Source organism: Oncorhynchus keta, chromosome 10 (assembly GCF_023373465.1).
Source record: "Oncorhynchus keta strain PuntledgeMale-10-30-2019 chromosome 10, Oket_V2, whole genome shotgun sequence".
Taxonomy (NCBI): domain Eukaryota; kingdom Metazoa; phylum Chordata; class Actinopteri; order Salmoniformes; family Salmonidae; genus Oncorhynchus; species Oncorhynchus keta.
The window spans coordinates 70,718,847-70,740,961 of NC_068430.1; the positions used below are offsets into that span (position 1 = coordinate 70,718,847).

General features: G+C 44.5%; 1 protein-coding gene across 2 annotated transcripts; it reads left to right on the forward strand.

The window, feature by feature from the left end:
- The first annotated feature begins 107 nt into the window (after positions 1 to 107).
- Positions 108 to 21,987, forward strand: LOC118389330 (WW domain binding protein 1-like). Of its 2 annotated transcripts, XR_008144816.1 has the most exons (6): positions 1,133 to 1,508; positions 12,876 to 14,103; positions 14,149 to 14,286; positions 14,333 to 14,810; positions 14,857 to 15,614; positions 15,740 to 15,825. XR_008144816.1 is itself a non-coding variant. In XM_052527806.1 (4 exons), the coding sequence occupies exons 1-4, from the start codon at positions 962 to 964 to the stop codon at positions 19,338 to 19,340; spliced, it is 1,233 nt and encodes a 410-aa protein (XP_052383766.1). In that variant the 5' UTR covers positions 108 to 961; the 3' UTR covers positions 19,341 to 21,987. The 2 variants fall into 2 exon arrangements, 1 of the variants encoding a protein (XP_052383766.1); XM_052527806.1 differs by lacking the exons at positions 1,133 to 1,508; positions 14,149 to 14,286; positions 14,333 to 14,810; positions 14,857 to 15,614; positions 15,740 to 15,825 and adding exons at positions 108 to 1,120; positions 16,431 to 16,592; positions 18,532 to 21,987 and having other exon boundaries at positions 12,876 to 12,978.
- The last annotated feature ends 128 nt before the right edge of the window (positions 21,988 to 22,115 follow it).

The following is a 22,115-nucleotide window of genomic DNA, read 5'->3' on the forward strand; positions in this document are numbered from 1 at the left end:
CAGCCTGCAAAGTGAGTGGTGGTGATCAACGCAACCCATCACGTTGCGCACATGGAACAAAAGATGTGACCGAGCACGCCACACCCAGCCCGAGCCAGAGTCCCCATTCGAAGGAACTAATGAGCGGATTTGATGATGCTGAGCTGCGGGGCACTGGTTTATGGCCATTGACATTAACGGGCAAAAGTGGTGAGGGAGGAGCACCCTTCACAAATCCAACAGTAATCTGTGCTGCTCTATCATGTAGTCGACAAGGCAGCATGGTCCAGAAACATGCATATCTTTTCCATAAAATACTCTGTTTGAATTTTTCAAACTTGTTTTCATTGGGACGGCAGATAAAGTGTTTTTAGCAAAAAGCAGTCACTTTTGCATGTGAAACCACATAATCCTACCCATTGCTCCATGTGCTTAATTACATCACTTTTGTTCTGAGCTGACTTTGCCATGGGCTTTGAACGGGGCACCTGGCTGACGCCCGGGAGACAGCCCAGTTTCAAAACAAATGCAATCAACTTTTACTGTTCATTTGAGAAGGCTGCTGCTCCCTCCCGCTTTCGCCTCAAATATATGTATAAATGCCATAAATGTCTGGTTTTGTTTTCTTGGAAAGCTGTGAGTGCTATTATATGATGCAATTTTAGTAATTGTTGCATTTACAATTGATCTAAGTCCTATCAACTGATTTGAGCCAGAGTATGGCTGTGGATTGACTGCATTATTTAAATGGAATGTTGCCATATTGGCAGCTAATTAGCTACATTTATGGACTCATTCCTCTAAAACTAACACACATACAGTGCAGGTAAATTATTTACATTCATTGTTTTACAGTCTTTTTCCCCCCATTATTTTTACCAGGTAAATTGACTGAGAACACGTTCTCATTTACAGCAACGACCTGGGGAATAGTTACAGGGGAGAGGAGGGGGATGGATGCACCCTACACAAGGGCATTCGGATGTTTTATTTTTTTAGACAAGAGTGCCTCCTACTGGCCCTCCAACACCACTTCCAGCAGCATCTGGTCTCCCATCCAGGGACAACCCTGCTAAACTTCAGAAGCAAGCCAGCAGTGGTATGCAGGGTGGTATGCTGCTGGCATCTTATCACAGCACTGGTAAACCAAATTATGGTTGAATAACTTCCTAACCAACATGGCTGATCTTTGGACCGTCACAAGAAGGTTCAAACCATTATAGTATTCAAGTTCTACGCTCGGCGTACCCCGGGCCAGGTTAATCGAATTCGCCCAATGTGCCTCCTTGAAATATCAAATTACGCTGTAGCAAGGCGGCAGCGCATGCGTGGTCTTTCAGTGCGTCTGGTAGAGCCGTAAACGAGTTTGACATTTCGCTAAGATTAGTGAAGTGAACAACACACGTCTACGCTTATGTTTTTACACGAGTCCGGTCGGAGGAATGAACGAGATTTTAGGTGTGGGTCTTAAAATGGGTTTGTTTTTGCACGTTGTAGCTGTCAGCCCCTCCGACGCGACATTAGACGAGGTAAGATTTGGACTCAAGTCTGCCAGGATTTGTTTTTGGTTCGGTTCGGTTCATGCAGGTTGTTTATTTGGGTAGCTAGTAAAGTTGCATATACGGCTAGCTACTTTGTTAGGTAGGTAGTTATTCATTTGGCCAGCTGTTTTCCTACACGTTTGCTGGCTAACTAGTCTCGGTTGGGTATAACTTTATAACTTCCAAGTTCGACCGCTGTAGCTAGCTTTAGCTATCGTGCTAGCTAGCTAGTTGTTCAGTCAGCTATTTAGTTGGCAATCACAGGCACTTGCTAGCCAGCGTTGACTGAACTCGACAAAGTATGTGCTGCTTTAGTAACTAACGTTAGCTACATGGGCTACTGTTAGTCACTAACCTTAATAACCTTAGTGTTAAGCTGTCTAATTAAATGGTTGAGTTATCAAATATCTCGCCACATACTAGCACAGCATTATCATCCTACTAGACAATAAGTCAGTAGCTGTCTTATTAAAAGCAATGATTAGTTGATGTTTTGTTGATATATATTTGTATTGAAACTGAAACTGCATGTGTAAGTGCTGTTTTTTAAAGGGTTGGCTGTTGTAACGAAAATGATGAGCGTGCATCGATGTGACCGGAATATGCGTTATGATTCTGAACAGCCAGCTAGTAACAATGAGGAGATTCGCTTCATCTGGCACGGGTAGGCGTGTTTTGCATAATGTAAAAGTTGATTGTATTGGTTTTTAGAACCGGGCTGCCTCCCGAGCATGAGCCAGATGTTCCAGTCATAACTCACTTTGAAGTCGGCTCAAATAAACGGCGCACTTAAGAACGTGGTGAGATTGGGATTTAACATGCGAAGGTGTTCGCTTTTGATACATATTTTTTTATCTGCCTTTCCAATGAAAACTAGTTTTAAAACGCATATTTTCTGGAAAAGTGGTGTATGTTTCTGGACGATTAACCAGGACCGAGCAGCGCAGATTACTATTCCATTTGAGAAAGGAACTCTTCCATCACCGTTATGCCCGTTCACGTCACCGGCCATAGACCGGTGCCCCTTGGCTCAAGCATAATCGAATCCACCCAATCACAAGAAGCTGCAATGAATGGAATCGTGTGTGTCTCGTTTCAGCTAGTGTTATCTTGTTCTTTATACGTGTCTTGTTTTCGGGTGTTTTGACTGATTTCATGTCAATATGTACAAAACAAATGCTTGCTAGCTAACCAACAACTGTAACGATGTATTTGAGACAAGTGCTCGTTGTGCAAATGCATGACTTTTCCAATAAACGTTGCTCACGCGTCGATTTTGTTGATAAACAACCAACCTGTCTGTACTGTAATTTATATGGAATACACCGAAGTTGTTGACGGGGGTTCATCATCGTTCATGTCCCTGTAGTCATTAATACAAGAGGTTATCACTGAAACAGGTTAGCTATCGCTGCTCTTAATTCGCAGGTTGACGTTTATTGGGATGAGGCAGAACTGAGCTATTTCCGCTAGATGGACAATATGCAAAGTCAAAATTGATGAAGACACACATGTTTATGACTTTGTGGCTGTGCCAGCCAGTTGCCACTCTGCAGAGCTGCCTCCAGAACAAAATTCAATCGAAAGACGCTAACCTGCTCTTGTGCTTTCAAGACAACTGGAAATGTTTTGGTGTAGAACGACGTCCCATGACGTCAGTGATCTTCAGGTCGGAAAGTCGGAGCTCTACGAAGATGCGAATTTGGATGACCAATCAAAAATATTTTTTCCCAGTTAGATCTTTTTTTTTTTAGTTCTCATTTGTCTTGAACACACTGAAGTTGGACATTTTAGAGTGCCCAGTGGTTTTGAACCTGGCTTAAATTCAGTCCATGTCATGACACACAAAGTCCCCCCTCATATATAAGAGCATTGTAAGCATTTTGTTATCATTAGATAATGAAAGATATCCCTGCAAAAGGTTCAGATAATTATTACTACAAGTAAAGTTATTTAAGTTATGGCCCATTTTATACAAAGAAATTGATACAGAAGCCAATCAGAGCACTCCTTTTGGGTAATTCTCACAACTGGCATTCGACCCCAAAATTATTATATATTCATGTTTATATTTTTGTGAAAATTTGAATTAAAGTACCACTTATATTACAGAGCAGGCAGTAAAGCTTTAACACCAAGTCTTCCTTTGTAGTGCAGTTTAAACATTATGGAGTCTTAAAGAAGGCCTGGGTAATGCCAAAATGTCACATGTTCCAACTTAAATTCATTATTTCTCAATTATGCTTCAAGATACAAATGTCAAATATACACTGATGGTACAAAATATGAATAACAACTTCCTAATATTGAGTTGCGCAGACCCCTTTCCCCCCAGAACAGCCTCAGTTCGTCTGGGCATGGACTCTACAAGGTGTCAAAAGCGTTCCACAGGGATGCTGGCCCATGTTGACTCCAATACTTCCCACAGTTGTCAAGTTGGCTGGATGTCCTTCTTGATACACACAGGAAACTTTTGAGTGAGGAACAAATGCAGCAGTGTTGCAGTTCTTGACACAAACAAGTGCGCCTGACACCTACTACCATACCCCGTTCAAAGGCATTTAAACCTTTTGTCTTGCCCGTTCACCCTCTGACTGGCACACAAACACAAATCATGTCTCAAATCTCTCCAGGCTTAAAAGTCCTTCAACCCGTCTCCTCCCATTTTTTATCTATACTGATTTGAAGTGGATTTAACAAGTGGCATCAATAAGAGATCATAGCTTTCACCTGGATTCACCTGGTCAGTTGATCATGGAAAGTGTTCTTAATGTTTTCTATAGTCATCTCCGTCAACAATCCTTCCTCTAAAGGACCCTTCTATGGATAACATTTTGTGAAAATCAAAAAAAATCATGGTCCTTTTTTGTGAGGAATCACCCACAAGTCTAAAGTTCAATGAACAATGTTTTTCTTTATTTCTAGGAAGGGGGCTACAGCCCCTCGCAGATATCTGAACGTTCTCCCTGTTTGCTGCTACATCGTTGAGACTTTCATTTTGTATCTGGCGTCTTGCCTTAGTTCTGGGTGACTGAATATGCTCATCAGTTGCTGAGTGGAAGTGCCAATTTTAATCCCAATGTCTTGTTTAACCTCTGGATTTGTCAAGTTCTGTTTGAGAGAAATATTGAGTGACACAATACATTGATTGCATTGTCCTACTTGGTTTTGGCCTAGGCCTACATCAGTCACCCTCATTTTTCAAACCCCCAAACTCTGTAGGCAGAGGCTAACTGACCAGGTATCAAACCCAGGTTGTCCGTACATTGCATTTTAATTGTCTTTCCATCTACCCGAAAACAGTAAGGGCATCATTAGCATCGCTAACGGCTACATAAAGTGGTAGACACAGGTCCTACACGTACCACACACAGCAGGGCTCGACATTCAGGTAAATTTGCCAGTGGAACACTGGGCCAATGCCAACTGAAAGCTACTGACCCAAATTAGAGAAATACTGACATGGGTCAAGATCTGACAGGAAATCAAATGTTAAAATCCGCTATTAGAGAAATACTGACATGGGTCAAGATCTGACAGGAAATCGAATGTTAAAATCAGCTATTAGAGAAATACTGACATGGGTCAAGATCTGACAGGAAAGCGAATGTTAAAATCAGCTGCTATTGAAATTATGCACTTACCATTCATTTGTGGCCTGAGGAAGTAGCCTAGACAGGGTTCATACAGACAAATTCAAGGACTTTTTCCAAGCACTTAAAGCTGCAAGATGTACGTTTTTGAGTGACCAGACCAAATTCGCATAGAAATATGAGTTAAAGATCCCTCATTGAAAGCAAGTCTAAGAAGCGGTAGATCGGTTCTATGTGCGCTACTTCTTTGCTTCCCGTTTTAAGTTTTGCTCTTGCGTCTTTTACTTTCAGTTTTGTACACCAGCTTGAAACAGCTGAAAATACAATATTTTTGCTTATGGAAAATATTTCTCACAATGGTTTAGATTGAACAATGATTCCCTACACTATACTTATGTCACAAACTGAATTTAGGTGAACTAATAGAATTTTATCAACCAGGACATGCCAGAGTGATTTCTACATAGTGCATCTTTAAATAAGAAATGTGAAGGACCTACATTTGATATTTAATTGTAATAACGTATAGAAAAAAATCCATGCAAAAAAGTGTGCATTACCACTTTTAAGAATAAGGAATTTATTTAAAGGCCTTATGCATTGACATTTGGATTATTTTGACCTTCTAAAATATGTCAAAAATAATGTGGGTTTTGCCTGACTAAATAGTCATGTTCCCAACGCACACGCTAATGAAGTCTGGCTTAAATCAACTACCATAACTTCAATGACCAAAGAGCATAGACGTAGGGCTCTCCAACTCTGTTCCTGGAGAGCTACTGTAGATTTTCACTCCAACTCTGTTCCTGGAGAGCTACTGTAGATTTTCACTCCAACTCTGTTCCTGGAGAGCTACTGTAGATTTTCACTCCAACTCTGTTCCCGGAGAGCTACTGTAGATTTTCACTCCAACTCTGTTCCCGGAGAGCTACTGTAGATTTTCACTCCAACTCTGTTCCTGGAGAGCTACTGTAGATTTTCACTCCAACTCTGTTCCTGGAGAGCTACTCTTGATTTTCACTCCAACTCTGTTCCTGGAGAGCTACTGTTGATTTTCACTCCAACTCTGTTCCTGGAGAGCTACTGTAGATTTTCACTCCAACTCTGTTCCTGGAGAGCTACTGTAGATTTTCACTCCAACTCTGTTCCCGGAGAGCTACTGTAGATTTTCACTCCAACTCTGTTCCTGGAGAGCTACTGTAGATTTTCACTCCAACTCTGTTCCCGGAGAGCTACTGTAGATTTTCACTCCAACTCTGTTCCCGGAGAGCTACTGTAGATTTTCACTCCAACTCTGTTCCTGGAGAGCTACTGTAGATTTTCACTCCAACTCTGTTCCTGGAGAGCTACTGTAGTTTTTTGCTCCAAGCCTAATCTAGTGCACTTGATTGGAATAATTAGCTGGTTGATTAACTGAATCCGGAGTTACCTGGAATTGGAAGTTACCTGGAAGCGAAAACATTTAGGAGAGTAGCTTTCCAGGAACAGGGTTGGAGAGCCTTGCTCTAGAGGAAATGTCAGATTTTTAAAGGCAGACTACTCCATGGTGACTGTCGGTCTTGGCACCACGCAACGACCAGCAATTTGAGCTCCGTAAGCTCTCTGCCCCGACAGATTATCTGTGGGCTATATGTGTGTAGCTTGTGTGTGTGGTAAATAATCAACATATCGAACAAACGGCTTCGGAAATCCATCTTTTTTATAGATCAATTATATAGCCTAGATTAAAATAGCGTTATTAAAAAAAAGTATCACTGGCCCAAGCAAGCCACTGAATTGGGCTTCCTAAACCTCCCCTGTAGGTCAAGCCCTGACACACAGACTGGGGCATTTCCGTGCCATTGTTGCCTCTTCAGAAAGCTATATTTCTGCTCAATTGCGCATTACTGTTTGAATAAATCATGATAATAATAAGAAAGCTAATAGTGAACCTAATACTAACGTTACCAGGTAATAAAACATCTCCGATTGTTTTGGCCGCAGTAGGGAACCCTGTATGCAATATGTCAGTCCAAAATAATGCTTTGCTGGTTGAGTCTTCTTTGCCTGTCATGTAGCTTACGTGAGCAATCCATGCTTCTATTGCAGGCCTGAGAAAGACGCAGTTGTGTTTTCTTTTTCATTTAAGACATTTTGTAGTTTTTAGCGATGTGCCTACTAAGAATTTGAAACTAACATGCTTCTTTGCATGAAAAGGTAGAGATCCTTAATAAATAATTTAGCTTAGACACTAGTATACAGCATCAATAGTATGGCAGGTTTGTGCGTATTCATGCCAGATCAAATGCTATATCATATGCACACGGTCAAGAATCCACTTAGTCACTTTTTAGCAGCTGTCCAAGAGAAAAAAATGTTCTGATAGTCGAGCAGTGACACCGGACTGTTCTTGTATGTCTGGTTGTTTCAGCACCTTCTCATTATGGTCGATTTTACATTTAATTAATCTCTATTATGCCTGTAGGCTCTGGCAGAGTTAGTAACACAATCCACCCGTCCCTAATCTTCTACTGTAGTACGAGAAGGGATGGTTGTTCCATCCTGCAGCAGCCTATTGTCGAAGGCTGAGAGACTAAGGAATGTTGTCTGTCGAGATTCTTTGTTGGCTCAATCAATGTCTTGTCTGATACGTCTACTAGGCGATAGAAAATTCCGACGCCCAAAAAAACTATATTTCATCTCTTAACCATGGCTTTTTCATCTCTTAACCTTGGCTTTTTCATCTCTTAACCTTGGCTTTTTCATCTCTTAACCTTGGCTTTTTCATCTCTTAACCTTGGCTTTTTCATCTCTTAACCTTGGCTTTTTCATCTCTTAACCTTGGCTTTTTCATCTCTTAACCTTGGCTTTTTCATCTCTTAACCTTGGCTTTTTCATCTCTTAACCTTGGCTTTTTCATCTCTTAACCTTGGCTTTTTCATCTCTTAACCTTGGCTTTTTCATCTCTTAACCTTGGCCTTTTCATCTCTTAACCTTGGCTTTTTCATCTCTTAACCTTGGCTTTTTCATCTCTTAACCTTGGCTTTTTCATCTCTTAACCTTGGCCTTTTCATCTCTTAACCTTGGCCTTTTCATCTCTTAACCTTGGCCTTTTCATCTCTTAACCTTGGCCTTTTCATCTCTTAACCTTGGCCTTTTCATCTCTTAACCTTGGCCTTTTCATCTCTTAACCTTGGCCTTTTCATCTCTTAACCTTGGCCTTTTCATCTCTTAACCTTGGCCTTTTCATCTCTTAACCTTGGCCTTTTCATCTCTTGACCTTGGCCTTTTCATCTCTTGACCTTGGCCTTTTCATCTCTTGACCTTGGCCTTTTCATCTCTTAACCTTGGCCTTTTCATCTCTCAACCTTGGCCTTTTCATCTCTTAACCTTGGCTTTTTCATCTCTTAACCTTGGCCTTTTCATCTCTTAACCTTGGCCTTTTCATCTCTTAACCTTGGCCTTTTCATCTCTTAACCTTGGCCTTTTCATCTCTTGACCTTGGCTTTTTCATCTCTTGACCTTGGCTTTTTCATCTCTTGACCTTGGCCTTTTCATCTCTTGACCTTGGCCTTTTCATCTCTTGACCTTGGCCTTTTCATCTCTTGACCTTGGCCTTTTCATCTCTTGACCTTGGCCTTTTCATCTCTTGACCTTGGCCTTTTCATCTCTTGACCTTGGCCTTTTCATCTCTTGACCTTGGCCTTTTCATCTCTTGACCTTGGCCTTTTCATCTCTTGACCTTGGCCTTTTCATCTCTTGACCTTGGCCTTTTCATCTCTTAACCTTGGCTTTTTTCATCTCTTAACCTTGGCTTTTTTCATCTCTTAACCTTGGCTTTTTTCATCTCTTAACCTTGGCTTTTTTCATCTCTTAACCTTGGCTTTTTTCATCTCTTAACCTTTGCTTTTTTCATCTCTTAACCTAGGCTTAGGCAATTTGTTGTCCAAATGGTATTCTTACATGGATTTGGCTTTAGTTTTTGTTTCTATGCCTAGCCTATTGTGCTAAATGGACTGGATCCAACATCCTAGCACAAATACAAAACATCACGTCATAGGCCTAAGGGTTATATCTTTGCACTTCGGTTCTCAACAACAGCCCCTGGGAGCCAGGGAGTTCTTGATCTCCTCTAAAGCCAAAGGTCTCTGACCCGAGACTATTGTGTAATCTCCTCAGCGCAAGAACTGAACATGCCTCCAAACCAAACAGTAGCCTAGTTTCTCTGCAGTTTTCAGCTTTAACCTGTTTGTTTTTTTTGTGTGATGGGCTTATGCCATGTCATACAATGTAGTTGTATGGTGTAAACAATTTTGTGGGAGGTTGTTAAAAAGATGCACTGTGGAAATGCTCCAGACTTTCCTAGTGGAAACGCATAGGCTAGTGTGTGCGTGAAGTTGATCTGTGGCTGGGCTTCACTATTCCTGTGTTATAACTGTCCTCACTCTGACACACACTCCGCCTGCTGTTTTGAATACCGAGGGTGCTCCACTCTTCATTACTATGCAGTCCTCTACTCTGGCTGGCAGCTCACACTCCACTGCCGCTTGGACATTTCCTTAGAGAAATCCTTGTCCCCTATTTTGCTTGGTTTTGTGTGTGCTCTTTTACTTTTTTCATCTGTGGACTGGAAGGATAACGACCCTTGAGTTGAAAGGACTTGCGCTCCTTGGGATTTAGGAATTTTGGACAGCTATGCCTTTCCAGCTGGAAAGGAAACTGGTATAGAAAACCTTGGCTGACATTTCTCCTCAGGATTTAATCCATAATCTAATCTTGTAGATAATGTGTAGCCTGGTAGGGGTTGCCTGATAAATCAATATACATTCTGAAGCCGTTTTTGATGACGCTTTCTTGGCTGTCTTCCCTGTCTGGTTTCTGGTTTTTAGTTCATTCTTTATCAATGGCTATTCCTGCTGTCCCCTTGGAAAGTAGAAACTGAATGATTGAAAGAATGTTTGCATTGCCACTGATTGTTAAGTGTGTCTTTGATGTGTCAGGTTCTACAAGCTTCTAATGTAGGCTAACATGCTAGTTCCTGTTTGACTGCAGGCACATTTAGGCCGTCATCTACGCAAACAAGCAGCTTGTGTCTGTCTGTACATTGTGTTTCTCTAGGCTAGACTAACTTGGTGTGTTTGTTCCAGTGTGGGCCACGTCTGTCTGTTCACTCTGTTGTATTGAATGTTGTATGAGGCTGAGGCTACTAGCGCCTGAGTGGTAAGTGATGAGGAAATCTGAGCCGTGGACATTCTAGCAGCTTAGCACCCATGTATAAGAGGGACGATTGAGAGGTTCAATACTACCACTTATGTCTGGACCTTGTTCTTCCAGACCCTATAGGCTACATTGAACACGACTAATCAGTTATTGATCTTTGTTTTTATTTTTTATTTTAGAGAGACTTATTTATTTATTTATTCTGGCCAGGTACAGTATCTGTGAGTGCTGATAAAGTGACCTTGCCTAAACCCTAGAGGGCAACATGCAAATATCACTAGCCTATCAACTGTCTGAACGTCTTGATATAGTCTATAGGCTTTACTAACTAGTTGTTAACCAGTTGTTTGAATACATGTATTTGTTATTCAGGTCCCGTACAGTTACAGTATCTGTGAGAGTGTAGTACTCAGGTGACCTAGGTCTAATCGCCAGAGTAATTTCTGTAGAGATAGCTCAACTGCTGTATGTTGTGATCTCATAGTTGATGTTTCAGTCAATGCTCCATAATGCTATCATGAGTTGAAGGTGCTACACACAGGATTTATTTTTGCATTGTAATTTCAGAAGATGTCCGTCATATATACATGCAAGCAGTAATAGTAGAATGATAGTGTTCCACAGTATTACTTACCCGCCAGTGTTGTGATTAGCTGTGATATTCACCCCATTCATTTCTCCCGTGGAGCGACATGGATTGTGAATATAGGAAAGCTGTTTTGACTTTGGCTGTGTATTTAGTGGACATGGAGTCAAGTGGCCAATGTAGAAATCACTTTTCCTGGTTGTTAAAATTCTACACTGTTCGCTCTATTTCAGTTTGTGAGAAAACAACCATTGAAAAGTGTAGGGAATCATTGTGCAATCTAAATCGCTGTGAAATATACTTTCAACAACAAAATATTTACACTGAAGAAAAATATGAACACGGCCTGTAAAGTGTTGGTCCCATGTTTCATGAGCTGAAATAAAAGATCCCAGAAATGTTCCATATGCGCTAAAAGCTTATTTCTCTAAAATGTTGTGCACAAATTGGTTTGCATCCCTGTTAGTGAGCATTTCTCCTTTACCAAGATAATCCATCCACCTGACAGGTGTGGCATATCAAGAAGCTGATTAAACATCATGATCATTACACAGGTGCACCTTGTGCTGGGGACAATAAAACCCCACTCTAAAATGTGTAGTTTTGTCACACAACACAATGCCACAGATCCACAGCCACAGTCTGAAGTTTTGAGGGTGTGTGCAAGTGGCATGCTTACTGCAGGCATGCCCACCAGAGCTGTTGTCAAATAATTTAATGTTAATTTCTCTACCATAAGTCACCTCAAATGTTGTTTCAGAGAATTTGGCAGTATGTCCAACCAGCCTCACAGCTGCACATTACTTGTATAGTGTTGTGTGTGCAAATGGTTTTCTGATGTTAACGTTGTGGGGTTATGCTTTGGGCAGGCATGTGCTACGGACAACGAACACTTGCATTTCATCGATGGCACACAGATACTGTGATGAGATCCTGAGGCTCATTGCCATTCAACTGCTGCTATCACCACATGTTTCAGCATGATGATGCACGGCCCAATGTCGCAATGTACACAATTCCTGGAAGCTGAACATGTCGTAGTTCTTCCATGGCCTGCATATTCACCAGACATGTCCCCCTTTGAGCTTGTTTGGGATGCTCTGGATCAACATGGACGACAGCTTGTTCCACTTCCCGCCAATATGCATCAACGTCGCACAGCCATTGAAGAAGAATGGGACAACATTCCACAGGCCACAATCAACAGCCTGGTCAACTCTGAAGGAGATGTCACACTGCATGAGGCAAATGGTGGTCACACACAGCAGATACTGACCGTTTTTTATCCCGTCCCTACTTTGTTTTTGTTATCTGTGACCAACCGATGTAGATCTGTATTCCCAGTCATGTGAAATCCATAGATTAGGGCATAAGGAATTTTATTTGAATTGACTGATTTCCTTATATGAACTGTAACTCAGTAAAATTTGAGACCTTTTTGCATGTTGCGATTTATTTATTTATTTATTTATTTATATATATATATATATATATATATATATATATATATATATATATATATTTATTTTGTTCAGTATAGTTTTTCCAGCTGTTTGAAGCTGGTGGACCAAAAGTGAAAGTAAGGTTCGAGCGCGAGTCTCTGCCATGTTACAGGAAAAGGTGATGAGGGGGAGATTTGTTTTGAATGCAGCCTAGTGATGTTGCAATACACCTAGCTTCCACATAGGGAAGAAATTCTGAGAAATTCTAGGGGTTGCACCTTTTATCAAGATGATGACGAACAAAAATGAACATCAGTATTTGAGTGGCGGGTGCTGGGTCATATTCACTAGGCAACAGACGGAAGAACACAGACTGACACAGCAAGAGGCAACCTGGGCTTGTCCGATATGAAACGCTTATTTCCGTTGTTCATTGCAAAGGTTTCGCTACGTTGTGACTTAATGAACTCGACCCAGGTGGTGGACATACGGTTTTTACACTCCTGTTATTGACTTGTCTCTTCTTGTCTTCCAGAGCCTACTGCACTGTGAGGGGCTGAACAACCAGAGCTACGTCTGCGAATCAGGACACTGCTGTGGGGAGTCACAATGCTGCAGTTACTACTATGAACTCTGGTGTAAGGACTCTCTCTCTCTACGCTATCACATACACACACTCTCTACCTCTCACTTTCACTCTCATTCTCCCACTCTGAAATACATTAGCATGTTAGTCATATATCAGTGTCCCCTCACATTCACCTGTACACGTGAACAGTGGTGGCGAAAGTACCCAGTTGTCATACTTGAGTAAAGGTAAAGATACCTTCATAGAGAATGAGTCAAGTGAAAGTCACCCAGTAAAATACTACTTGACTAAAAGTCTTAAGTATTTGGTTTGAAATATACTTAGGTATCAAAAGTAAGTGTACTTCATTTCACATTCCTTATATTAAGCAAACCAGATGGCACAATTGCCTTGTTTTTTATTTATTTACGGTTAACCAGTGGCACACTTAACATATCATTTACAAATGAAGTATTTGTGTTTAGTGAGTCGACCAGCTCAGAGGCAGTAGGGATGTTCTCTTGAGAAGTGTGTGAATTGGACCAGTTTCCTGTCCCGCTAAGCATTTGAATTGTTACAAGTACTTTTGGGTGTCAGGGAAAATGTATGGAGTAAAAAGTATATTTTCTTAAGGAATGTAGTGGAGTAAAAAGTACCAAGACCCGGTGGCTCCTCCCCCATTATTTACTGTACTAGGACTTAGGTCCTCTGTATATCACTGCCTCCTCATCCCCATCCCAGGAGATAGGTCCTCTGTATATCACTGCCTCCTCCTCCCCATCCCAGGAGATAGGTCCTCTGTATATCACTGCCTCCTCCTCCCCATCCCAGGAGATAGGTCCTCTGTATATCACTGCCTCCTCCTCCCCATCCCAGGAGATAGGTCCTCTGTATATCACTGCCTCCTCCTCCCCATCCCAGGAGATAGGTCCTCTGCATACCACTGCCTCCTCCTCCCCCATCCCAGGAGTTAGGTCCTCTGCATATCACTTCCTCCTCCCCCATCCCAGGAGTTAGGTCCTCTGCATATCACTTCCTCCTCCCCCATCCCAGGAGTTAGGTCCTCTGCATATCACTTCCTCCTCCTCCATCCCAGGAGTTAGGTCCTCTGCATATCACTTCCTCCTCCTCCCCCATCCCAGGAGTTAGGTCCTCTGCATATCACTTCCTCCTCCTCCCCCATCCCAGGAGTTAGGTCCTCTGCATATCACTTCCTCCTCCTCCCCATCCCAGGAGTTAGGTCCTCTGCATATCACTTCCTCCTCCTCCCCCATCCCAGGAGTTAGGTCCTCTGCATATCACTTCCTCCTCCTCCCCCATCCCAGGAGTTAGGTCCTCTGCATATCACTTCCTCCTCCTCCCCCATCCCAGGAGTTAGGTCCTCTGCGTATCACTTCCTCCTCCTCCCCCATCCCAGGAGTTAGGTCCTCTGCATATCACTTCCTCCTCCCCCATCCCAGGAGTTAGGTCCTCTGCATATCACTTCCTCCTCCTCCATCCCAGGAGTTAGGTCCTCTGTATATCACTTCCTCCTCCCCCATCCCAGGAGTTAGGTCCTCTGCATATCACTTCCTCCCCCATCCCAGGAGTTAGGTCCTCTGTATATCACTTCCTCCTCCTCCCCCATCCCAGGAGTTAGGTCCTCTGCATATCACTTCCTCCTCCTCCATCCCAGGAGTTAGGTCCTCTGCATATCACTTCCTCCTCCTCCATCCCAGGAGTTAGGTCCTCTGCATATCACTTCCTCCTCCTCCATCCCAGGAGATAGGTCCTCTGTATATCACTGCCTCCTCCTCCCCATCCCAGGAGATAGGTCCTCTGTATATCACTGCCTCCTCCTCCTCCATCCCAGGAGATAGGTCCTCTGTATATCACTGCCTCCTCCTCCATCCCAGGAGATAGGTCCTCTGCATATCACTGCCGCCTCCTCCTCCATCCCAGGAGATAGGTCCTCTGCATATCACTGCCTCCTCCTCCTCCATCCCAGGAGATAGGTCCTCTGTATATCACTTCCTCCTCCTCCCCCATCCCAGGAGTTAGGTCCTCTGCATATCACTGCCTCCTCCTCCCCCATCCCAGGAGATAGGTCCTCTGTATATCACTTCCTCCTCCATCCCAGGAGTTAGTTCCTCTGCATATCACTTCCTCCTCCTCCTCCATCCCAGGAGTTAGGTCATCTGTATTTCACTGCCTCCTCCTCCCCCATCCCAGGAGTTAGGTCCTCTGCATATCACTTCCTCCTCCTCCTCCATCCCAGGAGTTAGGTTCTCTGCATATCACTTCCTCCCCCATCCCAGCAGTTAGGTCCTCTGAATATCACTTCCGCCTCCTCCCCCATCCCAGGAGTTAGGTCCTCTGCATATCACTTCCTCCTCCTCCCCCATCCCAGGAGTTAGGTCCTCTGTATATCACTTCCTCCTCCTCCTCCATCCCAGGAGTTAGGTCCTCTGTATATCACTTCCTCCTCCTCCATCCCAGGAGTTAGGTCCTCTGCATATCACTTCCTCCTCCTCCCCCATCCCAGGAGTTAGGTCCTCTGCATATCACTTCCTCCTCCTCCCCCATCCCAGGAGTTAGGTCCTCTGCATATCACTTCGTCCTCCCCCATCCCAGGAGTTAGGTCCTCTGCATATCACTTCCTCCTCCTCCATCCCAGGAGTTAGGTCCTCTGTATATCACTTCCTCCTCCCCCATCCCAGGAGTTAGGTCCTCTGCATATCACTTCCTCCCCCATCCCAGGAGTTAGGTCCTCTGTATATCACTTCCTCCTCCTCCCCATCCCAGGAGTTAGGTCCTCTGCATATCACTTCCTCCCCCATCCCAGGAGTTAGGTCCTCTGTATATCACTTCCTCCTCCCCCATCCCAGGAGTTAGGTCCTCTGCATATCACTTCCTCCCCCATCCCAGGAGTTAGGTCCTCTGTATATCACTTCCTCCTCCTCCCCCATCCCAGGAGTTAGGTCCTCTGCATATCACTTCCTCCCCCATCCCAGGAGTTAGGTCCTCTGCATATCACTTCCTCCTCCCCCATCCCAGGAGTTAGGTCCTCTGCATATCACTTCCTCCTCCCCCATCCCAGGAGTTAGGTCCTCTGCATATCACTTCCTCCTCCTCCATCCCAGGAGTTAGGTCCTCTGTATATAGATGTAGAATACCAATTGACACCATGGTACACTGTTGGTAACCAAGTTCCAATGCAGTTACATCCTTGCTATGGAACAACGTTTAGAACAAACCTGGAGGGTAGTTGGCCAATATCTATGGCTCTGCCTCCACATTGTTACTGTGTAGTGGTGCACTATATCTCTCTATTGCATTCACTAGCAATTTGTCACTACTGGCATTCACTGTACAGTCACTAGATGTTTACAGTAGTAATGTACTGTAGCTCTCTGTTGCTTTCAAAAACTATATGTCACTCCTTCTGTTCAGCAGTACTTTTACACCATAGAGACATGAATAACACATATTAACATATGTCTATGTTTCACAGTCTTTCTACTGTGTCTCTGTCTCCGGCAGGGTTCTGGCTGGTGTGGGTCATCATCTTCATCCTGAGCTGCTGCTGCGTGTGTCACCACCGGCGCACCAAGCACCGGCTGCAGCAGCAGCAGCGCCAGCACGAGATCAACCTCATCGCCTACCGCGAGGCGCACAACTACACCTCCCTTCCGTTCTACTTCAGTAAGAGTCCCGCCTATCAGAGCTCCCCGTGTGGCACGGCGCGACACTCACAACACGAGAGAGCGCCGTGTTCTGTACACAGTGTCAGACTCGTGGTAGTCCGTCATTGATGTCGTTATCGTCATATTGCGTTATTGCAGGGTGTGCTGCCCGTATTAACCATGGAATGGTGTGATACAGATTAGGAGGACCTGCACAGATGCACCGTGGTATACTGGTAGTAGTCAACAACATGGAATTATTGCGCAATGCCCTTCTATTTCAGTCCTATCGTTACCGTGGCGCAATGAAACACGAGAGCACTAAAGCTTCATACCTACTCAACTTCAGTCTCAGTAGTTCTCTCCTTCTGCGTTTCTGTCTGACTACATTACATTGTTATTCCCCAGTGCTGAGGCTTACTCAAACATTGTACCTTGGGGGAATTTTTCCCTCTCGGCTAGGGGGGGTATTTCTCAATGGAAATGTTTGCATCAAACAGAGTTTAGTCACTGCCTGGCAGCGCTACCTTGACTCAACTCCAGTCCTTTGTTTGAACTAGGAGTTGCGGTTTTGTTTTGGTATGGGATGAAACACAGCCCTGTTTCATGCCCCAGATTGGAGGAAACCTTAACCACCGGGTCTTGGTTCAATGCCACCGGGTCTTGGTTCAATGCCACCGGGTCTTGGTTCAGTCTTGGTTCAATGCCACCGGGTCTTGGTTCAGTCTTGGTTCAATGCCACCGGGTCTTGGTTCAGTCTTGGTTCAATGCCACCGGGTCTTGGTTCAATGCCACCGGGTCTTGGTTCAATGCCACCGGGTCTTGGTTCAGTCTTGGTTCAATGCCACCGGTCTTGGTTCAGTCTTGGTTCAATGCCACCGGGTCTTGGTTCAGTCTTGGTTCAATGCCACCGGGTCTTGGTTCGATGCCACCGGGTCTTGGTTCGATGCCACCGGGTCTTGGTTCGATGCCACCGGGTCTTGGTTCGATGCCACCGGGTCTTGGTTCGATGCCACCGGGTCTTGGTTCGATGCCACCGGGTCTTGGTTCGATGCCACCGGGTCTTGGTTCGATGCCACCGGGTCTTGGTTCGATGCCACCGGGTCTTGGTTCGATGCCACCGGGTCTTGGTTCGATGCCACCGGGTCTTGGTTCGATGCCACCGGGTCTTGGTTCGATGCCACCGGGTCTTGGTTCAATGCCACCGGGTCTTGGTTCAGTCTTGGTTCAATGCCACCGGGTCTTGGTTCAATGCCACCGGGTCTTGGTTCAGTCTTGGTTCAATGCCACCGGGTCTTGGTTCAATGCCACCGGATCTTGGTTCAATGCCACCGGGTCTTGGTTCAATGCCACCGGGTCTTGGTTCAGTCTTGGTTCAATGCCACCGGGTCTTGGTTCAATGCCACCGGGTCTTGGTTCAATGCCACCGGGTCTTGGTTCAATGCCACCGGGTCTTGGTTCAATGCCACCGGGTCTTGGTTCAATGCCACCGGTCTTGGTTCAATGCCACCGGTCTTGGTTCAATGCCACCGGTCTTGGTTCAATGCCACCGGGTCTTGGTTCAATGCCACCGGGTCTTTGTTCAATGCCACCGGGTCTTTGTTCAATGCCACCGGGTCTTGGTTCAATGCCACCGGGTCTTGGTTCAATGCCACCGGGTCTTGGTTCAATGCCACCGGGTCTTGGTTCAGTCTTGGTTCAATGCCACCGGGTCTTGGTTCAATGCCACCGGGTCTTGGTTCAATGCCACCCGGTCTTGGTTCAGTCTTGGTTCAATGCCACCGGGTCTTGGTTCAATGCCACCGGGTCTTGGTTCAGTCTTGGTTTCAATGCCACCGGGTCTTGGTTCAATGCCACCGGGTCTTGGTTCAATGCCAACCTTGCAACATGTTTTCCTTGCAATCATTTTCAGTTAATCCTAACTGTCCTTTATGTGTCCCTCTCTTCTTCACTTCCAGGGTTTCTTCCAAATTCCCTCCTACCTGACTACGAAGAGGTGGTAAACCGCCCTCCAACCCCTCCCCCTCCCTACAGTGTCTTCCATACAGTCAGCCCCATGCCCACGGACCCACAGGGCGGCCTGGGACTGGGTCACTGCCTGAGCATTCAGACCACTCCGGTCCCCCCAGTGTCCGACACCCTTTGCTCCAGGCGGAGCCTGGAAGAGCCCCACTGCATTGGGGCTCCCACCATTGGCTACAACAGACACAAGGCAGACAACAAGCCTCAGGAGCCCCAGGATGGTGGACCAGGGCTAGGGCCCCAGGAGGCCTCTACAGAGGAGCCTAGAGGCCCAGAGAAGAGTTGCAAGGAGCCCCTGTTACTCGGGGACCTAGGGGGGCCCGAGAGCGGTGCCCAGGAGGACAAAGATAATAGGGGGGCCCTTGGGCGGCGGCGCCGTTTCACGGGTGACTCGGGTATCGAGGTGTGCGTATGTGACCGTGGTGGTAGTACCAGTATTGGAAGCCAGGAGGACAAGGAGCTGAGGGAGAAGGATAGCCTAATGGGGGAGGAGGTTGAGGAGCAGGAAGGAGGAGACTTCTGTGACGGGTGCAGTCACCCCGCTCCGGGAGTAGAAGAGGAGCAGGCCCTAGCCCTGGATGGACCCGAAAGTAGGTCGGAGTGCGGGTCGGCGACAGGATTCACCTCCCTGCCACCACCCGCCATGACACAACCCACCCAGCCCCCGGTGTGCCTGCTCCTCCACACCATCAACGAGCTTGAGGGGCCCCCTCACCATGGCAACAGCACAGAACCTCAGGGCTGAGCTACGCTAAGCTAAAGCGCATCTTCACCGAGGAGGGAGAGAGAACCAGGAGTGGGAGTCAAGACTTTTGTGTGTGTGTGTGACTGTCTGAGATTGTGTGTGTGTGTGTGTGTGTGTTTGTGTGACGAGAAGGAAGTTTTATTTTATCCCAGAGTCTGGACTTAAAAGCCTGATGTTGATAGCTAGAGCCCCTTTGGCATACTGTAATGGTGGCCTTAACTGCAATGTACAAGGAGACAGGAGGAGAGGTTTAGCCTATCACCAACCTACCTACAGACTGCATAAATCTCCTCCTTTGTCTGCCTTTGCCAAGAGGAGGCGAAAGGAGATCGTGTAAAGACTTATGCAAGCTGGAGGAGATTGATAGTCTGGTCAGTGGATGCTGACCTGACGTTTGGTGTGACTGCAGTATAGTGTAAGTACACACTGGTGCAACTCTAGCCTGGTCTCAGATCAGTTTGTGCTGTCTTGCCAACTCCTATGCTCAGTGTACCAAGCTACTGGAAATCATTGCAGCTGCTTCCTGTGTCTGTTCACAGAAAGTAACATCCTGGACAAATACACTGAAGCGGTACAGGAACATTGTCAAGCAGTGCAGTGTGGATCGTCATGGCGACGATGTGTGCTTATGTAATGTGATAGTCCCAGTCGGTATGAAATAGAATGTGGTGGCCCTGCCTGCCTGTGGGGAAAACAACCCATGGTTACTTTGGTTACCCCGTTGGCTCACAGCAAAAACTTCACCTTTTTCCAAAGGCTATTTTCTTGTCTGCTTGTTTTAGTCAATTACAAAACTACATTTAAGAAAAGTACAACATGTGTAAAGAATACTATTCAACTTTTCCTGCTCCTGAGCGTTCTCACTACTTAGGAAAATGTAATGTTGTCTGGGGCTTCCCTCGTTTTCATGACGGCATTAATGTTAACCACGTGAGTGACTGCGTGCTAGCTAGCTACCAACCAGAACACGACTCTCCAACCCTGTTCCTGGAGAGCTACCCTCCTGTAGGTTTTCACTCACAAACCCAGTTGTAACTAATCTGATTTGGTTTATAAACAGCTAATTTTTTTAGAATCAGGTGTGCTAGATTAGGGTTGGAGTGAACCTACAGGACGGTAGCTCTCCAGGAGCAGGGTTGGAGAGTCCTGAACCAGAACATTAAGCTAGCCAACACAAACGGACTAGCTATAAAGCTACAAGAAGTGAGTGGAGTTCCAAACTGACTGTACTAATCTAGTTAAATGTCTTACCTGTGATAACATATTTTCCACACACGTAGCTAAAGTGTGGCCTCCTTTGACACCGGGTCCCCACAATTTCTCACTCTTCCACACCGAATAGCCTGAGGGCCGCTGGCTCTACTTCCCTAAGTGCTTCCCTAAGTGGGAGCATAGGGAACCGTAGGTCAAAATTTTTGACCTACGTTAGATTTGTATAACAAAAATTGTACTACGAAGTTGGCTCTTTTACAGTCTGGGTCAATGGGGGAAAGAACGTTTGTTTTCCCCAGTTGGTGGGCGTTGTCGAGGGCAATTAATTCTTATGACTAGAATACTGACTCTTGAGTAATACTGTACAGGAAGAGCCTGATACTAAACACTGTGTGTGAATGTTACTGTTCCACATAAGACCTTTAGCCTTATGTTTTCTACTCTCCTACAACCCTGTTGTCACAGGGACCCAAGTGCATTAACACATTTTGTGTGACACGATCATTTTATTTTGCACATGAATACATGTAACTCTAATAATGGAGACAAAGAAATTAATCAAACATAAAAAAAGTTGTATCTGTGAATCCTGTTTTTTTTTTCATTGAATCAGTTACTATTTGTTTTGTAAAGGAATGGTTTTCTAATGTGTCGTTGAGATTAATTCTACATTGGTAAAAAAAAAAACGCTTACCACATACAGTATGGGCCTCTATCGGAGTCTAGGACGTGATTGGTTCTGCTCTGAGATATTGATTACATGATTGTAGTGTGCATCTCTGAGAAACTGTCATGTTTGCGATCGCCCACAATGATTGTGCGTTAGTGAAACTTACAGGTCCGTAGGAGAAACTGGTACAAAAAAACGTTTAGTTACGAGAACCAAGCTATCATAAGTGCTTTATATAGGCCTATTATACTTTTTGTAGAAACAAATAGAATATTCTATAATTGTGGTACAACAAAGGTCAATTATTCTGCATTTTGGACGGATGTCTTTGTCAACTTGTGTAATGAAATTGTAAAGCTTTTGATCGACATTGGAAAATTGTGTATTATAATATCATACAATGCATTTATGAACCAAACGAGCTACATTTAAATCTATCGTAGCAAAATGTCAGTCTACAATCATTAGTTTTTAGTTAGTGAATGATTAATTTCTAGTTTTTTGTTGAGTATAGAATTGTTGATCTCCTTCAATCAATCAAAAGAGTGAAGGTGAAGATACAGGGAACTCAATGCACAGATTAAATGACCTAATGAATGATGTGACAATGTTCTATTGTGAATAATGGACATCATGCCAAAGATATTATGCTGTTTCCACACGGGATGTAAGGTGGTTGTGCACATTTTCTGTTTTTTGTTTTCAAAAGGCATTTTATTACAGCAGCGAAATTGACACATGCTCAATAAATGTCAACCAGAAATACTTTTCTATGCAATGTTGTGTTCTTTGTTTGTGTTCCACACGTACTGAATTGATAAATTATTTGAAATCTGCATTTTAATCAAATGGACGAGGTAAGGTGAGTTGAATCAGTGCTATAGAAATAATAT

What these genes read in the sequence shown, in the direction of transcription:
- LOC118389330 (XM_052527806.1), top strand. Translation starts at nt 962, where the DNA reads ATGTTTTATTTTTTTAGACAAGAGTGCCTCCTACTGGCCCTCCAACAC. An exon ending in TTACTACTATGAACTCTGGT is followed by an intron (nt 12,979 to 16,430) that starts GTAAGGACTCTC and finishes TGTCTCCGGCAG; the next exon opens with GGTTCTGGCTGGTGTGGGTC. An exon ending in CTCCCTTCCGTTCTACTTCA is followed by an intron (nt 16,593 to 18,531) that starts GTAAGAGTCCCG and finishes CTTCACTTCCAG; the next exon opens with GGTTTCTTCCAAATTCCCTC.